This window comes from Cervus elaphus, chromosome 2 (genome assembly GCF_910594005.1).
Source record: "Cervus elaphus chromosome 2, mCerEla1.1, whole genome shotgun sequence".
Lineage (NCBI taxonomy): Eukaryota > Metazoa > Chordata > Mammalia > Artiodactyla > Cervidae > Cervus > Cervus elaphus.
Window position 1 is genome coordinate 11,495,367 of NC_057816.1, and position 20,455 is coordinate 11,515,821.

General features: G+C 42.3%; 1 protein-coding gene across 1 annotated transcript; it reads left to right on the top strand.

Annotated features, from left to right (window-relative positions):
* The first annotated feature begins 14,124 nt into the window (after window positions 1-14,124).
* On the top strand, window positions 14,125-20,152 carry LOC122706168 (pregnancy-associated glycoprotein 1-like). Its single transcript, XM_043921228.1, has 7 exons — window positions 14,125-14,265; window positions 15,535-15,655; window positions 15,750-15,868; window positions 17,056-17,111; window positions 18,183-18,293; window positions 19,805-19,946; window positions 20,036-20,152. Exons 1-7 carry the CDS (start codon window positions 14,125-14,127, stop codon window positions 20,150-20,152), a joined length of 807 nt encoding a protein of 268 aa, XP_043777163.1.
* Window positions 20,153-20,455: the final 303 nt, after the last annotated feature.

Sequence of the window (20,455 nt, forward strand, 5' to 3'; positions counted from 1 at the left end):
GCTGCAGTCCATGTGGTTGCAAAGAGTCAGACATGACTGAACGACTGAACTGAACTGAACATGCCCCATAGCAAATACTATATGTAATTGTCATGTTTCTCCAGCAAGACTGGGGCTCCTCAAGGCCCCAAGTCATATCCCAAATGAAGTCTACACCCATGCACAGAATCAGTGCCTAGCATTCACAAGGCATTCAGTGAGTTCTGATTGCAGGGGGACCTCCATTTTGGTAGACATAGAGGAGCAAATGACACATTTATCCTCCTGTCTCAAACAACTCCAAGGCAGACATGATAAATGAAAGAGCAGTTTTTTACATCAAACATCTGGCAGCAGAGAATGGATTCCTGAGGCTAGGAGCAAGAAAGGTGAGTTCTAAAATTGCCCCAACTCTAGAAATAACTTCCAACACATCCATGGAAGGGGTATCTAGACAAAGAGAAAGAGTCTCCTCAAGAAGAGAGATTTGAGACTGTAAATAGCTAGAATTCACAGGAGAGAGCTACACACAGAGATCTGTGGCAGTGTACAGGGGATACCCCTCCAGTTTTCAGTGGAGAATTGATAGTACTGGTTAGAATTATAGGGAACAATCTTTGAGCCTCAAATTGAGCCAAGTCTAATTGTGTCTCCACCCACCAGAGTGGAAATTACTCATAATTGCCATGACATCAGTAGGGCCCTGAAGACAATAGTGCCTTGCTAGTGGGGAATAATAAACCTGATCTAAAGCTGGTCTCATTTCAGCTTAAAAAACTGAACAGCAAACCTTCAAAAAGTACAATTCTTTCCAAGAAATTAGCAGTGTTTTCAAACAGTACCAGGAATAATTACTAAATGTTAAAAAATATCCAGCTTCTAAAGGGTTAAAATGACCACATACAACATCCAATTTAAAATTTCCATATAATTTGTGAAAGTATTTGTCCTAATTCCTTCAGTATATTGTAAATATTATCCTCAAATTAAGATAAATAAATTTAAAAAGAAAAAAAATTCCAGATGTGCAAAGAAGCAAGAAAATATCCATAATGATGGAAAAATCAATTAGTACAAACACAGTTAAAAATATACATTACATAATTATTGTTAGTTTTTCATTTATTTTTATTAGTTGAAAGCTAATTACTTTACAATATTGTAGTGGTTTTTGCCATACATTGACACGAATCAGTCATGGATTTACATGTGTTCCCCATCCCGATCCCCCCTCCTGCCTCCCTCCCCATACCATCCCTTTGGGTCTTCCCAGTGCACCAGCCCTCAGCACTTGTCTCATGCATCCCACCTGGGCTGGTGATCTGTTTCACCATAGATAGTATACATGCTGTTCTTTTGAAATATCCCACCCTCACATTCTCCCACAAAGTTCAAAAGTCTGTTCTGTATTTCTGTGTCTCTTTTTCTGTTTTGCATATAGCGTTATCGTTACCATCTTTCTAAATTCCATATATATGTGTTAGTATGCTGTAATGTTCTTTATCTTTCTGGCTTACTTCACTCTGTATAAGGGGCTCCAGTTTCATCCATCTCATTAGAACTGGTTCAAATGAATTCCTTTTAACGGCTGAGTAATATTCCATGGGGTATATGTACCACATCTTCCTTATTCATTCATCTGCTGATGGGCATCTAGGTTGCTTCCATGTCCTGGCTATTACAAACAGTGCTGCGATGAACATTGGAGTGCACGTGTCTCTTTCAGATCTGGTTTCCTCAGTGTGTATGCCCAGAAGTGGGATTGCTGGGTCATATGGCAGTTCTATTTCCAGTTTTTTAAGAAATCTCCACACTGTTCTCCATAGTGGCTGTACTAGTTTGCATTCCCACCAACAGTGTAAGAGGCTTCCCTATTCTCCACACCCTCTCCAGCATTTATTGCTTGTAGACTTTTGGATACCAGCCATCCTGACTGGCATGTAATGGTACCTCATTGTAGTTTTGACTTGCATTTCTCTGATGATGACTGATGTTGAGCATCTTTTCATGTGTTTGTTAACCATCTGTATGTCTTCTTTGGACAAATGTCTGTTTAGTTCTTTGACCCATTTTTTGATTGGGTCATTTATTTTTCTGGAATTGAACTTCAGGTGTTGCTTGTATATTTTTGAGATTACTCCTTTGTCTGTTTCTTCATTTGCTATTATTTTCTCCCAATCTGAGGGCTGTCTTTTCACCTTACTTATAGTTTCTTTTGTAGTGCAAAAGCTTTTAAGTTTCATTAGGTCCCATTTGTTTAGTTTTGCTTTTATTTCCAGTATTCTGGGAGGTGGGTCATAGAGGATCCTGCTGTGCTTTATGTCGGAGAGTGTTTTGTCTATGTTCTCCTCTAGGAGTTTTATAGTTTCTGGTCTTACATTTAGATCGTTAATCCATTTTGAGTTTATTTTTGTGTATGGTGTTAGAAAGTGTTCTAGTTTCATTCTTTTACAAGTGGTTGACCAGTTTTCCCCGTACCACTTGTTAAAGAGGTTGTCTTTTTTCCATTGTATATCCTTGCCTCCTTTGTCGAAGATAAGGTGTCCATAGGTTCGTGGGTTTATCTCTCGGCTTTCTATTCTGTTCCATTGATCTATATTTCTGTCTTTGTGCCAGTACCATACTGTCTTGATGACTGTGGCTTTGTAGTAGAGTCTGAAGTCAGGCAGGTTGATTCCTCCAGTTGCATTCTTCTTTCTCAAGATTACTTTGGCTATTCAAGGTTTTTTGTATTTCCATACAAATTGTGAAATTATTTGTTCTAGTTCTGTGAAAAATGCCATGGGTAGCTTGATAGGTATTGCATTGAATCTATAGATTGCTTTGGGTAGAATAGCCATTTTGACAATATTGATTCTTCCAATCCATGAACACGGTATGTTTCTCCATCTGTTTGTGTCCTCTTTGATTTCTTTCATCAGTGTTTTATAGTTTTCTATGTATAGGTCTTTTGTTTCTTTAGGTAGATATACTACTAAGTATTTTATTCTTTTAGTTGCAATGGTTAATGGTATTGTTTCCTTAATGTCTCTTTCTGTTTTTTCATTGTTAGTATATAGAAATGCAAGTGATTTCTGTGTATTAATTTTATATCCTGCAACTTTACTATATTCATTGATTAGCTCTAGTAATTTTCTGGTAGAGTCTTTAGGGTTTTCTATGTAGAGGATCATGTCATCTACAAACAGGAGAGTTTCACTTCTTCTTTTCCTATCTGGATTCCTTTTACTTCTTTTTCTGCTCTGATTGCTGTGGCCAAAACTTCCAACACTATGTTGAACAGTAGTGGTGAGAGTGGGCACCCTTTTCTTGTTCCTGATTTCAGGGGAAATGCTTTCAAATTTTCACCATTGAGGGTGATGTTTGCTGTGGGTTTCTCTTATATAGCTTTTATTATGTTGAGGTATGTTCCTTCTATTCCTGCTTTCTGGAGAGTTTTAATCATAAATGGATGTTGAATTTTGTCAAAGGCTTTTTCTGCATCTATTGAGATAATCATATGGTTTTTATCTTTCAGTTTGTTAATGTGGTGTATTACATTGATTTATTTGCAGGTATTAAAGAATCCTTGCATTCCTGGGATAAAGCCCACTTGGTCACGGTGTATGATTTTTTTAATATGTTGTTGGATTCTGTTTGTTAGAATTTTGTTAAGGATTTTTGCATCTATGTTCATCAGTGATATTGGCCTGTAGTTTTTTTTTTGTGGCATCTTTGTCTGATTTTGGAATTAGGGTGATGGTGGCCTCATAGAATGAGTTTGGAAGTTTACCTTCTTCTGCAGTTTTCTGGACGAGTTTGAGTAAGATAGGTGTTAGCTCTTCTCTAAATTTTTGGTAGAATTCAGCTGTGAAGCCATCTGGTCCTGGGCTTTTGTTTGCTGGAAGATTTTTGATTACAGTTTCGATTTCCTTGCTTGTGATGGGTCTGTTAAGATCTTCTATTTCTTCCTGGTTCAGTTTTGGAAGGTTATACTTTTCTAAGAATTTGTCCATTTCATCCAAGTTGTCCATTTTATTGGCATAGATCTGCTGGTAGTAGTCTCTTATGATCCTTTGTATTTCAGTGTTGTCTGTTGTGATCTCTCCATTTTCATTTCTTATTTTGTTGAGTTGGTTCTTCTCTCTTTGTTTCTTAATGAGTCTTGGTAATGGTTTGTCAATTTTGTTTATTTTTTCAAAAAACCAGCTTTTGGCTTTTTTGATTTTTGCTATGGTCTCTTTAGTTTCTTTTGCATTTATTTCTGCCCTAATTTTTAAGATTTCTTTCCTTCTGCTAACCCTGGAGTTCTTCATTTCTTCCTTCTCTAATTGCTTTAGGTGTAGAGTTAGGTTATTTATTTGGCTTTTTTCTTGTTTCTTGATGTAAGCCTGTAATGCTATGAACCTTCCCCTCAGCACTGCTTTTACAGTGTCCCATAGGTTTTGGGTTGTTGTGTTTCCTTTTTCATTCATTTCTATACATATTTTGATTTCTTTTTTGATTTCTTCTATGATTTGTTGGTTACTCAGAAGCGTATTATTTAGCCTCCATATGTTTGAATTTTTAACATTTTTTTCCTGTAATTGAGATCTAATCCTACTGCACTGTGGTCAGAAAAGATGACTGGAATGATTTCAATTTTTTTGAATTTTCCAAGACCAGATTTATGGCCCAGGATGTGGTCTATTCTGGAGAAAGTTCCATGTGCACTTGAGAAAAAGGTGAAGTTGATTTTTTTGGTGTGAAATGTCCTATAGATATCAATTAGGTCTAGCTGGTCCATTGTGTTATTTAAGGTTTGTGTTTCCTTGTTAATTTTCTGTTTAGTTGATCTATCCATAGTTGTGAGTGGGGTATTAAAGTCTCCCACTATTATTGTGTTACTATTAATTTCCTCTTTCATACTCGTTAGCGTTTGCCGTACATATTGTGGTACTCCTATGTTGGTTGCATATATATTTATAATTGTTATATCTTCTTCTTGGATTGATCCTTTGATCATTATGTAGTGTCCTTCTTTGTCCCTTTTCACATGCTTTATTTGAATGTCTATTTTATCTGATATAAGTATTGCAACTCCTGCTTTCTTTTGGTCTCCGTTTGCGTGAAATATTTTTTTCCAGCCCTTCACTTTTGGTCTGTGTGTGTCTCTTGTTTTGAGGTGAGTCTCTTGTAGACAGCATATATAGGGGTCTTGTTTTTGTATCCATCCAGCCAATCTTTGTCTTTTGGTTGGGGCATTCAACCCATTTACATTTCAGATAATTATTGATAGGTGTGGTCCTGTTGCCATTTACTGTGTTGTTTTGGGTTCACTTTTATACAACCTATCTGCATTTCCTGTGTAGAGAAGATCCTTTAGCATTTGTTGAAGAGCTGGTTTGGTGGTGCTGCATTCTCTCAGCTTTTGCTTCTCTGTAAAGCTTTTGAATTCTCCTTCATATCTGAATGAGATCCTTGCTGGATACAGTAATCTAGGTTGTAGGTTATTCTCTTTGATTACTTTCAGTATGTCCTGCCATTCCCTTCTGGCCTGGAGGGTTTCTATTGATAGATCAGCTGTTATCCTTATGGGAATCCCTTTGTGTGTTATTTGTTGTTTCTCCCTTGCTGCTTTTCATATTTGTTCTTTGTGTTTGATCTTTGTTAATTTGATTAATATGTGTCTTGGGGTGTTTTGCCTTGGGTTTATCCTGTTTGGGACTCTCTGGGTTTCTTGGACTTGGGTGCCTATTTCCTTCCCCATTTTAGGGAAGTTTTCAGCTATTATCTCCTCGAGTATTTTCTCATGGCCTTTCTTTTTGTCTTCTTCTTCTGGGACTCCTATGATTTGAATGTTGGGGCGTTTCATATTGTCCCAGAGGTCCCTGAGGTTGTCCTCATTTCTTTTGATTCTTTTTTCTTTTTTCCTCTCTGCTTCATTTATTTCTACTATTTTATCTTCTACCTCACTTATCCTATCTTCTGCCTCCGTTATTCTACTCTTGGTTCCCTCCAGAGTGTTTTTGATCTCATTCATTGCATTATTTATTTTTAATTGACTCTTTTTTATTTCTTCTAGGTCTTTATTAAACAGTTCTTGCATCTTCTCAATCTTTGTTTCCAGGCTATTTATCTGTAACTCCATTTTGTTTTCAAGATTTTGGATCATTTTTATTATCATTATTCTAAATTCTTTTTCATGTAGATTCCCTATCTTCTCCTCTTTTGTTTAACTTGGTGGGCATTTTTCATGTTCCTTTACCTGTTGGGTATTTCTCTGCCTTTTCATCTTGTTTAGATTGCTGTGTCTGGAGTGGGCTTTCTGTATTCTGGAGGTCTGTGGTTCCTTTTTATTGTGGAGGTTTTACCCAGTGGGTGGGGTTGGACGATTGGCTTGTCAAGGTTTCTTGGTTAGGGAAGCTTGTGTCGGTGTTCTGGTGCATGGAACTGGATTTCTTCTCTCTGGAGAGTAATGGAGTGCCCAGTCATGAGTTTTGAGATGGGTCTATGTGTTAGGTGTGACCTTGGGCAGCCTATATGTTGGTGTTCAGGGCTTATGTTCCTGCGTTGCTGGAAAATTTGCATGGTATGTCTTGCTCTAAAACTTATTGGCTTTTGGGTGGTCGTTGGTTTCAATGTAGGTATGGAGGCTTTTGGATGGTCTCTTATTACTTAAAGTTCCATGTAGTCAGGAGTTTTCTGGTGTTTTTAGGTTTTGGGCTTAAGCCTCCTGCCTCTGGATTTCAGTTTTATTCTTCCTGTAGTCTCAGGACTTCTCTAACTATATAGCACTGATAATAAAACTTCTAGGTTAATGCCGAAAAGATTCTCCCCTGTTCACAGAGACGTTCACAGAGTTTCATGAAGAAGAGGAGAGGGAGGAGGGAGATAGAGATGTGTAGGAGGAGAAAAAGGGGGACTCAATAGGAGAGAGACAGATCTATGCAGTTGTCTGTTCCCAGAGTGTTCTCCGTAGCCCAGGCACCCAGAAAGATTCACAGAATTGGATTGGGAAGAGAAGGAGGAAATAGATGTGTTCTGAGGTAGAAAATGGAGAGTCAAGATTGGGAGAGAATAATCAACACACTCCTGAATAAAAATGGGAACTGAATATTGGATTCTTAAATGTCCACAATTTATATCATATATTGAAAACCAAAGATTTAAAATCTAGAGTAGAGGTTAGACTCTTAAAAATACTATATTAGAAACAAAAACCAAAACAGACAAAAAAATTTTAGAAATATATATGAGGTTCGGTTTAAAAATAAGGCTTCTCTTCTTTTTTTTTTTTTTGTAAGGTTATAGTGTAATGAAAATGAAAATTAAGGAATAATAGAGGAGTAATAGAGGACTTTAAAAGGAAATAAGAGAAAAAGAAAAATAGAAAAAAAAGAGAAAAAGGAAAAAAAGACAAGAAAAAAAGTTTTTCATAATTAAAAAAATCGTAAAAATCAAGAAAATGAAAGTTAAGTAGTAATCGGGGAGTAATAGGGAATTTTAAATGAAAATAAAAGAGAAAAAGAAAAAAGATAAAAGAAAAAAAATTTTTTTCTTACTTAATAAAAAAAAAGTAAAAGTATATCTAGGAATTTCTCTGGAGCTGTTGCGGTCATTGTGGGTTTGGTTCAGTTTCAGATAGCTCCTCGTTCCTGCTTACACTTCTCAATATCTACGATATCTACAGGCCCCTTCCTGTGTAGTTGGTGTTATCTACAGGGATTTTAATCTGTTGCACCTGTCACTTCTGAAGCGGTTCCCTTTGTTTATTTGGCTTCTATCTGCCGGTCTCTTCAGTGCCCAGTTTCCGCCCTGGCACAGGCGGCTGGAGGTGGACTCTTATTCAAGTTGCTAGTTCCATCACACTGCAGGGAGGGGCCGGCGCTGCGGGGAGGGGCTGGCACTGCTTTCCCCTCTACGCTGCTCAGGCTCCTGGCTGCTCTATATGGAGCGTGCCCTGCGCTGCGCGCGGCTCCAGCCCTCGGGTGTTCCACAGAAGCGAGGAACAAAAACCTGCGCCTGCTTTTTGTGCCTTCCCCATCAGAGCGGCTCAAGTAGCCAGGAGCTTGACAGGTGCAGTCTCCCCAGGTGTGGCGTGCCTTCTCCCCTGCGTGGTCCCAGTCTCAGTTTCCGCCCATGCCAGTCGGGTGCGTGTGCCTTCTGCCCTCTGCGTCCCCAGCCCCAGTCCCTGCCCGCTCCAGACGGGTGCCTGCGCCCTCTGTCTCGCGGCGACCCTCCTGGCGGATGTCGACCATCCAGAATCTCAGGAGGTCTTTGATTAGTAACTGGAGGCCTGTTTGCAGTGCGGTAGGGGATGCGGTCCTTGAGGAAGAGCCTGCCCCTTTCCCCTCCCCCCTGCCTCCAGCCTCCAGTGGAGTTGGGCCGTCCGAAGCCTGCGAGCCCTTCTCTGGGCTTGCTCGGTCCCTTTGTTCTGCGAATGGCTGGCAGTGTGTTTGGGCTGGTTAATTTTCTCTTTCTCTTTTGCTATCCCACAGTTTAAGTTGGTAACTCACAAAAGCTCCGTCCGATTGTCCTCAGGGCACTCAGGCCCAGTCCTTACCCTAAGCAATGCCGCCCGCTCCTCTCCATTCTGCCCCCACTTGCTGGTGGTGGATGCGGGTGTCTGGGGTACTTTTCTGCTGGGAGTTGCTTTTAGGCATGTAATCTGTGGGTTATATTTATTGTTCCCCTCCCAGTCAGGTGGCCTCCAAGATTCAAACACTTTCCCTAGACCCACCAGTGCGAGGGTTTCCCAGTGTCTGGAAACTTCCTCTATTAAGACTCCCTTCCTGGGATGGATCTCCTTCCTTAGCTCTTTTATCTCTCTTTTTATCTTTTATATTTTGTCCTACCTCCTTTCGAAGACAATGGGCTGCTTTTCTGGGCACCTGATGACCTCAGCTAGCAATCAGAAGTTGTCTTGTGAAGTTTGCTCTGCGTTCAGTTATTCTTTTGATGAATTTGTAGGAGAGAAAGTGGTCTCCCCGTCCTATTCCTCCACCATCTTGGCTCCTCCCCCACAATGATTTCAAGCATAAGATGTATAAGAAAGAAGAGTGTCATGAACGCTGTATTTCATCATCTAGCATCAATGACTACAAAATTAATCTCAGTCCCACAGTTTGTCATAGACTGGAGACTATGCAAAATCCAGGTGGTGGACAATTGAGTTCCCAGTGAATACATTCTTGACTTGTATCAGGTCTTTCTCTTCTTGCTATGGTCTCACTTGTGGTAGGGGAAGGGAAGGAGGAAGAGGGTGAATAAGAAATAAAAAGAGGGAGAGGCTAATCTTATCATGAGGGACGACCATCAAAACCCCATGTCAACTTGTGTACCTCCCAAAGGCCCTACTTCCTAATACCATCACATTGGGAGTCAAGGGTGGACACAATTCAATCCATAAAAGCTATGCAGGTCTGTTTTTAAATCAAGACAGACCCTCCTTTCATTCTTCATTCATTTTTCCTGAAGTATTTTAGGGACAAGATGAACATTTCACAAAATGTACATAATGAGTATTTGGGGTAAAATGATAGGATGTTAAAAAAATGCTTTTTTGTTCCCAATAAAATTAACATCTAATATCCAGTCCATGTATAAATTTCCTTGATTCACAAAAATCAGTTTTCACAGTTTATTGGAAGAATGTAATCATATGTTGCACTTGGTTGTTCTCCTTTAAGACAAAATAACTTGTTCCTCTCCCAACTTTAATGCCATTTATTTGTTCAGAAACTAGGAGGAAGCAGGGTGGTTCGTGTTACAGAATGTCCCACTATTGGGTTTAAAGCAGGAGTCCACAATACCAGTACAGTGGGCCAGGACAAGTACCAGTCCTTGATCTATTAGGAACCAGACCTCCACAGCAAGATGTGAGCTGCAGGTCAGTGAGTGAGGCTTCATCTGTATTATAGCTGCTCCCCATCACTCTCTCCTCACCCCCAGAAGGGACAGTCTAGCTTGTTTTCCTGGAACTGTTTGTAGTTACATAACATATTCTTAATAGAAACAAAAATAATATAAATATTGATGATTATTGTCCTTTCTCAGTGCTCAGAATGGTAAGTTGGTGCCCTAGCATTCTATCACAGTGATAAGTTAGATTTTGCCTATTAACATTTGGACCGATTTGGCCAGCTAGAAATTAAATTTTAAAAACCTCTGATCATGGGATCCAGCCCCATCCTTCATGGCAAACAGAAGGAGAAAAGGTCAAAGCAGGACAGATTTCTTCATCTTAGCCTCTAAAACCACTGTGGATGATGATTGCAGCTATGAAATCAGAAGGCATTTGCTTCTTGGAAGGAAAGCTATGAAAAACACAAACAGTGTGTTGAGAAGCAGAAATATCATTCTGGCCAACAAACTGTTAGATGTTGGGCCTTTTCATTTGGATTCCTAAACTTTCTGTCCAGTCCCCACTGGTCTTTGAAGTCCCTCACCTTTCTGGTCCTTAATGATTCCCAAGATTATTTTGTGCATTTCTTGACCAAGTCCTGAAATCAGCCTTGTCTATAAGAATCCATGGATCGTCTGATGGAAAATGTATTTAGCAGCTACATGTTAGACCTCAGAATAGTCACTGTTATCCAGTTGTCATTGCTTGTAGGCTTTACATTGGTCAGAGTAGGAAGTACACATATTCTGTAAAAAATAAAATAAAAAGGGATAATTAGTTGGTACAAACTTATGCTTTCAGTTCAAGATTTAAGACAGCAGGGTTTTAATTAAACTTCTTTATGTTATGTGTGAGCCTCTTTTTCTAGCCACTGAAAGGCTTACTTCAGAACTTTAGTTTTAATTATTGTTTTGCTTTACCTGTTAACATACATATGATTCTGTCTCAATAACAGAATCAATATGAGGAACAATAAGTTGTTGAATATAGTTTCGGATTTCTTTCCTGTTTTTCTTTTGGTTTTCTTTTGTTTTGTTATGGATGGGCAGTATTTTTGTTTTGCCTTAGAAGATATTCGACTCTGAATGTAGTCATAATTCTGAATTTTAAAGCCACTTAAGTAACGTGTTGTTATGGGCATCTAGTTGCCAACTTGATGCAATTAGATTTATCAGTCTTTGTTCTGTATTTGTACAGTTCAGTTCAGTGGCTCAATCATGTCCGTCTGTTTGCAGCGACTTGGACTGCAGCATGCCAGGCTTCCCTACCCATCACCAACCCCCAGGCCTTGCTCAAGTTCATGTCCATCAAGTTGGTGATGCCATCCAACCATCTCATCTTCTGTCTTCCCTTTCTCCTCCTGCCTTCAATCTTTCCTCACATCAGGGTCTTTTCCATTGAGATAGTTCTTCCCATCAGGTGGGCAAATAATTGGATTTTCAGCCTCAGCATCAGTCCTTCCAGTGAATATTCAGGACTGATTTCCTTTAGGATGGACTGGTTTGATCTCCTTGCAGTCCAAGGGACTCTCAAGAGTCTTCTCTAACACCATAGTTCAAAGGGCATATATGTGTGCCATTTGTCAGTGATGTCATATTCCCCTTTTGGGATTTAACTACCAAAACTGAATTTGAACAATATGCAAATATGAGGATTAAGTGACAGTGCCCCATCTAAACACACCTGGCAATAGGAGGGTCTTCTGCTGTATTCAAGGGATAGGTGTGGATAGATCTCATGCAGGAATAGACCCTGGCAGTCCTGGATGAGTAATTAAACACGATTGTCTTAACTTTAGCTGCCACAGCTGTTTTTGTCTTCGTTGATTAGGAAGACATTTCAAAATTATTTTTTTGTATGTTTGCTTTGGCAGACATAATTTTTCATGGCATAGACCCTATGGGGAAATTTTATCAGAAATATATCCATTTATCTTCAGCAGTTAAATTTTTTGCTTTTTATGTCCCCAATGATCTTTCTTTATAAATAGAAAGGAAACAAACATGTTCAGTATGCATACAGTCTGTTTGTAAATCAACCAACTTGAACTAAATTCCTCTCTGTCCTCACAGAACTCTCAAGTCTAGGCCAGGAATAAAAACCTGCAGAGACTGAAGGCTAATTGCAGCACATCATTGTGGAGATTGTGTTCTCACTGTTTTTTTTCCCAGAAAAAAAAATATTTGCTAACATTAAAATCAGTAGATTGTACATAAAAATCCAACCGTCTGATTCTCTTGAAAACATGGCCAACTGGCCTGCTTTCCAGCATGGTTGTAGTGGAGGAAAGGCTGCTCCCAGTGGTCAGGCCTGTGCTGCCCAGGTCCAGCATGGCCACCTAGTCCAACTATCGTTTCTCTTGCTCCTGGAGCCATGAGTTTGTGAGAACTAGACTCCTAGCATGTGGAAGATTAAGACTACTTTTGTCTTGATCAACTTTGACTTTGAAGCCTTTCACCCAGAACCCAACACACAGTACTTCATTGTACACTTGTTGGATGATATAAAATATCTTGTGGATGCATATGACGTTTCTTCCAATACTGAAACCATGTAATTGAAGTACTGCTCTGCCCTAAATCTTTGTTGCAGACTGGCATCACAAGTACCCTTTATCTCTGCCACTAGACCCACTACCTAAAGCCAGTTGTATGTCCCTGGGCTGTCCCTGAAGTCTTCACCTTGCCATTTGACAACTTATCCTCCTAGAAATCTCCTCTCTAATGAAGACAGCAATGCATATCTCATGAAGCGGCTAGGAAGATGACATGAAACCACAAATGTCAAGTATGGCCTTTAGCATCCATTTTAATGATGTTCTTAGCAGTTTTTTCCCCCAAGTAGGCAAGATTCTCCATCTTCTTAGATGTCCATGTAGATCCATTTGATTTTCCAGCCAAGCTTTAAGGAGGAGTTTACAGTTCAATTGTCTGTATTCTGAGAAGCTTCAAAGTCCACTCTCCAAGGGCATAGATGAAGGTACAGATTTTATTTGAGACCTTTGTGTTTTTTCAGATCTACTAGTGGCCTAAAGGGCTAAATTAAGGCATGTCAGAGCATATAGAACTAGGGGCTCCCAGTCACCACTACATGCTAAGAAACTGAACTTCCCTGAGTACTTGGAACTAGGAAAGAAGTGGCTTGTGCTCTTTGGGCTGGTGGCCTTCTCAGATTGCAGAGTCATGTAAGTATGCGGACTGTAAGCCGCATCATATTTCTTTCTGTGATTTTTTTTTCATCTGATTATTCTTCCATCCATCAGGTTTAGAAGGGAATGGAATATTTCCCTGACAGTGTTAAAGGTCAGCTCTTACTTATTGATAAGTACTTTGTTACAGGAACTGTGGGTCCCAAGAGTTTTTGTAGATTCGCAGACTTGCACAACTCTTGGGGTCCAGTTGTGTCATCACCTATGGAAATTGGAAGTCCTTGCAATTGTTCAGTGCACTGTCAATGCAGATGTAGGTGTGGTCCTGTGGAATAGCATTTTTCTACTTTTTATTTAACATGTCCTCTATATTCCCTCTCTACTTCAGTGTGTATATGTCTATGTCTGACTCTCTGTATCACTATCATTTATCTCTCCCTATCTTTGGAAGTCTCTGTGAGTGTATTTGTCTCTGTGTTGTTTTCTTTTAATTTTTCATTTGACTCATCCTTTTTTTTCTCGAGCCTCTACATTTCCCTAACTTGTTCCCTATCTCCTGGATTCTTCTTTCAACTCTCTCTTCTCTTTCAACTTGGAGAAAGATTGGAAGAGCTACTTATACACTGTTTTATATCTGACAAGCAGTGTGACCACAGCCAATTCGCAAACCTCTTGCATTTCAAATTCCTCCCTTATAAAAGAGGATAGGAATCCCCCTTCTACCTCCTTCCCTGAGCTTCTATGAGAAGGATACGGTGGGATGGCAACAGCAATGCCAATGGCTGTCATTGTTGAGACTTCCTATTTACCAGGTACCTTATATGCATCATTTCACTTATCCCCAAAATATTCTATTTGGAGAGTTTGAATCATTACATTCCACCATTTTACTGAGGGGAGACTGAGACCCCACATGGTCATATGGCTTACCTAACATTACAGAACAGAACCTGTAATCAAACCTATGTCTTTGCCATGGTATATGTGTAACATTCTGGTAATAAGTTGACTCATAAAAATGATTGGAAAATACACAGGGCCATTACAATGACAGTTATACCTTAACACTGACAGCTAATTGTAGCTTCTTCTTTGTTTTCTTTGTCAAATGTTCCATGAAAGAATACCTCTAATGAAAGTGAAGACCACGAGAAATACCCTCAGTGAAAAAAACATGCTGAACAATTTCCTGAAGGAACATGCTTACAGACTGTCTCAGATTTCTTCTCGTGGCTCAAATCAAACTATTCCCCTGCTGAGGAACATCATGGAAGTGAGTGTTTTGGGAGGATGGTGGTCTACAGCACCCCTGATGCTCTAGCCTAGTACTGGGGCTCATTTGGAGATGCCACGTGGGATGTTGGAGCCAGGGTTCTGCAGGACGTGGAAACCCTGGGCATAGGGGCCCCACCCAGAGGAGAAGGTACTGTCATCCTCAACACCTGGTCTTGGTGACTGGGCCCAGAAATTGGCAGGTGGCAGGTAATCATCCATTTGTTTATCAAAGATGTGTCATTAGTTTGAGGAAGGCTGTTCCTTCTGAGCAGAAGGCAATGGCGACTCAGTACAATACTCTTGCCTGGAAAATCCCAAGGATGGAGGAGCCTGGTAGGCTACAGTCCATGGGGTCGCTAAGGGTTGGACACGACTGAGCGACTTCACTTTCACTTTTCACTTTCCTGAATTGGTGAAGGAAATGGCAGCCCACTCAAGTGTTCTTGCCTGGAGAATCCCAGGGAAGGGGGAGCGTGGTGGCTGCTATCTATGGGGTTGCACAGACTTGGACACAACTGAAGCGACTTAGCAGCAGCAGAAGCAGAGGTTCCTTCTGAGCTAAGTGAGTCACTCAGTTACAGATGAAGAGTGAACCATCTCTGATCAGAAGGTAGAACAAACTGCAAAGCAATTGTGAATCCCCAGGTAGAGGAATCCAGTTTCCACAGATGCAAGAATCAAGGCTGTAAAAAGTTACTGAACCTGTATTCTGTGTAAGGCCGTAAGACTCTAACACATTGGTTACTGTTTTTAGATTAGAAAAAAAAAAACTTATTTTGTCTTCAAAAATGCCCATGCTGGCCTGAGAGATAGGCAAAGAGGAAATACCTGTCAAAATAAAGGGTTACCTTTGTGGTGTTGATTGAATGTGGTCTGAGTTTAGAGGGAGTGGCTGGGGTTGATCAAGAAGGACTTCCTGGAGAAGGGGGTGTTAAGCCTGGGTTTAAAGAGACTACAGAGTGTCACAAATGAAGGCACCAGAACTTCCCTGGGTGTCCAGCGGTCCTGGAGGTCCAGTGGTTATGCCTCTGCACTTCCAATGCAGGAGGTACCACTTCAATGCCCTGTTATAGAGTCAGTGTCCTGCACACCATGTAGCACACACACACACAAAATTCAAATGCAAGCACCTCTGTGATCAAAGGCTGTGAGCTGCACAGTGGTTGGAAAGTGATCTCAAGAGGTATGTGACACCCAGAGGAGGGCATCAGTGTGGGAATAGAGGGTAGCCAGTTCTGCACTAACCCATCCCTCCTTTTACCTGTAGATGCTCTATGTGGGTAACATCACCATTGGAACACCCCCTCAGGAATTCCAGGTTATCTTTGACACAGGCTCATCTGACTTGTGGGTACCCTCCCTCTTTGCACCAGCCCAACCTGTTGTGAGTACAGACAACCCATACATGGACCCTCCTTCACTTGCCCTGCCAGCCTGTTTTGCACCCTTGGCCCTGATGACACTCATCTCTTGTGTCTGCAGCTACACAAGTTAGGTTCAGACATTACAAGTCTTCCACCTTCCAGCCTACCCAAAAGACCTTCAGAATCGCTTATGGATCTGGGAGCATGAAGGGATTTCTTGCTTATGACACCATTCAGGTAAAGTGTATTCAGAAGCTGAGCCAGGACTGGCTATGGAGTGACCACTGCTTGCAAAACAGATGCAGGACCATCTGGCAGGACACTTCCTAGCCTAACTCCTGTAGATATTGGCCATCTTACCCACAGGATCCTGTCTCTGGGGAGGCAGTGCCTGTGGTGACACACGAGTAAACAGATTAGCTAACCCGGAGAGTGGCTTGAGGTGTGGACTTGCAGCTTCTCTGCCCATGATCAGTTCAAGGTTCATTTTGCTGGGAGCAAGAAGAGGGGAAAAAAACACCCACTTTTATATTCACAGACTGTTCCAGCACTTTCAGATAATAATTGTTTTAATCCTGCAAAAACCCAACATAGCAGGTGGCCTGATTAGCTCATGACACATATGAGGAAACAGGTGCAGACAGCAAGGGCCTTGCTGAGGTCACACATATGGTAAATGATGAAGCTCGGTTGGCTTTTCAGGACTGCAGTTGCTGTGGGGTGTTTGGGGACAGGATAAAACTGATCTAGGGATCCTCGGGGCAGTCAAGGGCTTCAGGTATCCAGACTGGGAAACTGGAGGCCAGAGAAGTCAGGGGGCCTGATAAATGAGTTCTCACTCTAGAGGGTCCTTGAGAGTCTAATAAAACCTATGGCCTGCCTCCCCAAAGCACTTGAGTAGTTCCCTTCTCTCATTTTCTCTCTAAAAGCCACACAAAGACACACATATTCCCAAAAGTGAATTTCCCACTCAGTAATTTCATAGATCCCTGTAAGCAAGATTGTATCTTCTGTCTTCCTGGACAGACGCAGAATCCACAGTACCTTACAGAGAATGCAGTCCATTCCTGTCATTAGGTCACAGTGATGCCAAAGAGAAGGCTACCTTGCTCTCGGCTCATTTTGTCCACAAGGGGGCACTGATGGGACCTGCCCTGACTCTTGGTTGCCCCTCCTGTACAGAAGCCACGAGGCCAATTTGACTCACTCAGGTGGTGTTTTTCAGATTGGCAGATGTTTTAAAATTCATAGCCTCTCACAAATGGAACCCAAATTCCCCTCCCAGCTTGGTCTAACCGTCTGAGGTCCACCAAAGACACAGCCCAGCCTCAATTCTTCCCTGAGGATCTAATGGCAATGCACCCCAGGCCAGTCCTAGCCCCACTTCACGTATCTGTAAGTGGGAACACTCTTCTCTCCCACAGATTGGGGACCTTGTAAGTAGTGATCAGCCATTTGGTCTAAGCATGGCAGAATATGGGTGTGAGGGTGTACCTTTGATGGCATCTTGGGCTTGAACTACCCCAACCTATCCGTCTTTGGAGCTATCCCCATCTTTGACCACCTGAAGAATCAAGATGCCATGTCTGAGCCTGTTTTTGCCTTTTACTTGAGCAAAGAAGTCTGAGATGGATAATCCCATTTTCTAAATTAGCTGTAAGTTGCTCTCAGTTGCACAAAAATTATGGAACACTTGATAAAGAAGTATTCTGAAAGATAATCTAACCCAGGATAACTATAGCCCTAGGAGCATACCTAGCTTCACCACTGGCTTTTATAAATAACATTTTATTGGAACACAACCGTGCTCCTGGGCTCAAGACCAGTAACTTGGTCTAGGTGGATGAATGAGGAGGAAGACTAATGGAAGTCAACAGGAAACAAGCTGGAGGAAAAGGCAATATGATTTGCTTATGTATTTGATAAGGAATAAAGGAGAAGGATGGTGGGTAGGTTTCCTTCCCCATTAGCATTTCACTATGAGCCTAGGACCAGCTACACAATTTGCAGGAGCCAGTGAAAAATGAAAGTGTGGCACACAAAACAAAAGTGTGGGACCCCTTGTTCAAGAAATATTAGGCATTTCAAGACAGAGAGAGCAGGGGTGGGGTCCCTTCTGTGTGTGGGGCCGTTTGGACAGTAGAGGTCACAGACCTTTGGAGCCAACTCTGGGTGACCTGAACCCACACCCTTTGCACTCCCAGGCCTTGATTTTCCTGAGAAATGACAAGCTGGACAAGGAGAGGGCCAAAATGCTTCAGCATCCTGTCCTCTGAGTGTGTCTGAGCACTCAGGTCACAGGAGGTCCAGGGCATCTTCAGAAGATATAGTGGGTGGAGCCCAGCCAGGTGACTCAGCTTCTAACCTCCTCTGTGCCGCTCATTAGCCAGGAACCAACCTCAGTCTGGTTCTCAGTCACTCCTAGACTCGATTTCTGCATCTGTAGATGGGGATCTTGTTAGGGCCTGGAAGGGTGGAGAGCAAAGCTCTCAGAGAGTACTGTTGCTATGGTCCTCCAAAGATCCCCTCCTCTCTTCTCTCTACAATGCAGGGCGAAAGGCACTGTGGTGATGTTTGGTGGGGTGGACCACCGCTACTACAAGGGAGAGCTCAACTGGGTACCATTGACCCAAGCGGGTGACTGGCGTGTACACATGGACAGGTAAGCCTCTCCCTCTGAGGGTCAACCCAAGGGATGCTCCCACTGCTGTAAATGGACACAGGCAGACACACACAAATGCATTCTCAGACACATAGTCACAACAACACACACAGACACATGGAAACACACAAGCAGACACATAAACATACACAGAGACACATAAAAACATGCAAAACTTGCATAGCTAGTGAGAGACACAGAAGCACACACAGAGACACATACAAACACACATACAGACAAACACACAAACACATAGATACACAAACAGCCCATGGGTTCATAATCCCCAGGCCTCCTGACCAGGGTTCTGACCAGTGTCCTCACAGGGTCCAGAGAGGTCTGTGCAGCTGGGAGAGCGCTGCATGCGCTGACCTGTGAGGCAGGGAGCACAGTCAGAGGACTCTGCAGTGTGGTGAACAGGATCAGGGAGGATTTCACCAGCCTGGACAGCGCTATAAGACGACCAACTGTCCAGGGCTACCTGGGACCAAGGAAGTTCTCAGTACAGATAAATGTCAGTTTAAAAACAGGGCAAGTCCTGAGCAAATGGGGACAACTGGTCTCCTTATGGAGAAGCTACCCAGCAGTGGAGAGAGGTTGGTTGCAGTCTTAAACATGAAAACAACTAATAAAAAAGACACCCCACATCCCTGGGCACACAGTGGGGCAGGGGCTATAACTGGGAGAATCAGGAAGATGGGATCCAGGAATGACCTGAGGACAAGAGGCAATAACTGATAGGATTCTGTGTGATACCCCCAGACAAAAGCTGACCTGTCTTTTGGAGTTTCTATAGGCTAGTCCTGCATTTCCTGGCCAGGGTCTCAGGGTCCGAGCTGGTTGTAGGAGCAGTGCTGGGAGACACCCTCTCACAGAGGACCCCCTCTCTCCCACCACTCTGAGAATCTGCTGCCCTGTGAATCTCCATCTTCACCCTGTGGTTGACTGGTTATTTGCTCTCCACCAGATACAGCTCTCTGGATCTTTCTCATTCATTATTTTCACAGTCTGCATTCACTCACTAAACAGACAAGCGTGCATCCACTGTGTGCCAGGCACTTTAGGGAGACAACGAGAATAAAATTTGCCCTCACATCTAAGAAGGCAGATGCACAGAAGTGACACACACACATAGTGAATTGTGACTTTGGCACATGCTAGACGTGAGGAAGGATCTACAGAGAGTGTCAAGAAAGGAGACTGATAAACACTGGGGGAAAGACTTCCCTGAAACCATATCGATTAAGCTGGAATCTGGTAGATGAGAAGAAATTTGCTAGTCAAATGGGAGGGGACTCTTCTAGGAAGGAGACCAGCTTGTGTCAAGGTACAAAAGATCCTGGTGTATTTAAGTAGTGCATTCAAGGATGTCAAGGAAGTTGCCATGTCGAGAGCAAGGGAAACGATTCAGGGCAAGAGACGAAGGGCTGTTTGGGAGACAGTCGGGACACGGGCGGCACTGGGGAGACTCAGAGTGACCTCGATGCCCTCTTTGTTCCATTGTCTCTCAGCATCTCCATGAAAAGACAGGTTATTTCTTGTTCTGGCGGCTTCGAGGCTCTTGTGGACACCAGGACATCACTGATCCTTGGCCCAAGAAGACTGATCAATAACATCCAGGAGCTCATCAGTGCCTCGCCATGGGGTTCCGAGGTGAAGGGTGATGGCCCAGGGTCACTCCCAGTCTCCACACACAACAAGGATCTCCAGGGCCAACCTCTCTCTCTCTCTGTCTCTAATAGCACTACGTTTCATGTTTTGTGGTCAATATCCTGCCCTCTATTGTCTTCACCATCAATGGTATCAACTACCCAGTGCCAGCTCGAGCCTACATCCTCAAGGTGAGAGGAGGACCCTGAAGGGTGGTTCTCAAATAGGAACTTGATATAACTCCTGGGATGCTTCTGGGAGGAGGCCGCCCTCTGCAGGCCATCTCAAACTATTGCATATGCTGCTGAGCCCTGTGGGTGGGCCAGAACCTCCCACAACACCAACCACTTGATAGTAAAGGCCCATCTGGGACACTGATCATCCTGAAATAAATGTGGAGATGACACACAATGCTGGCATGGTGGGAGTCACAACGAGAGAGGAACACTGAGGTCCTCAGTGTTCAAGGAGCTTCAGTTCAAAATGAAACCTCAGAGGCATGAACCCAGAAA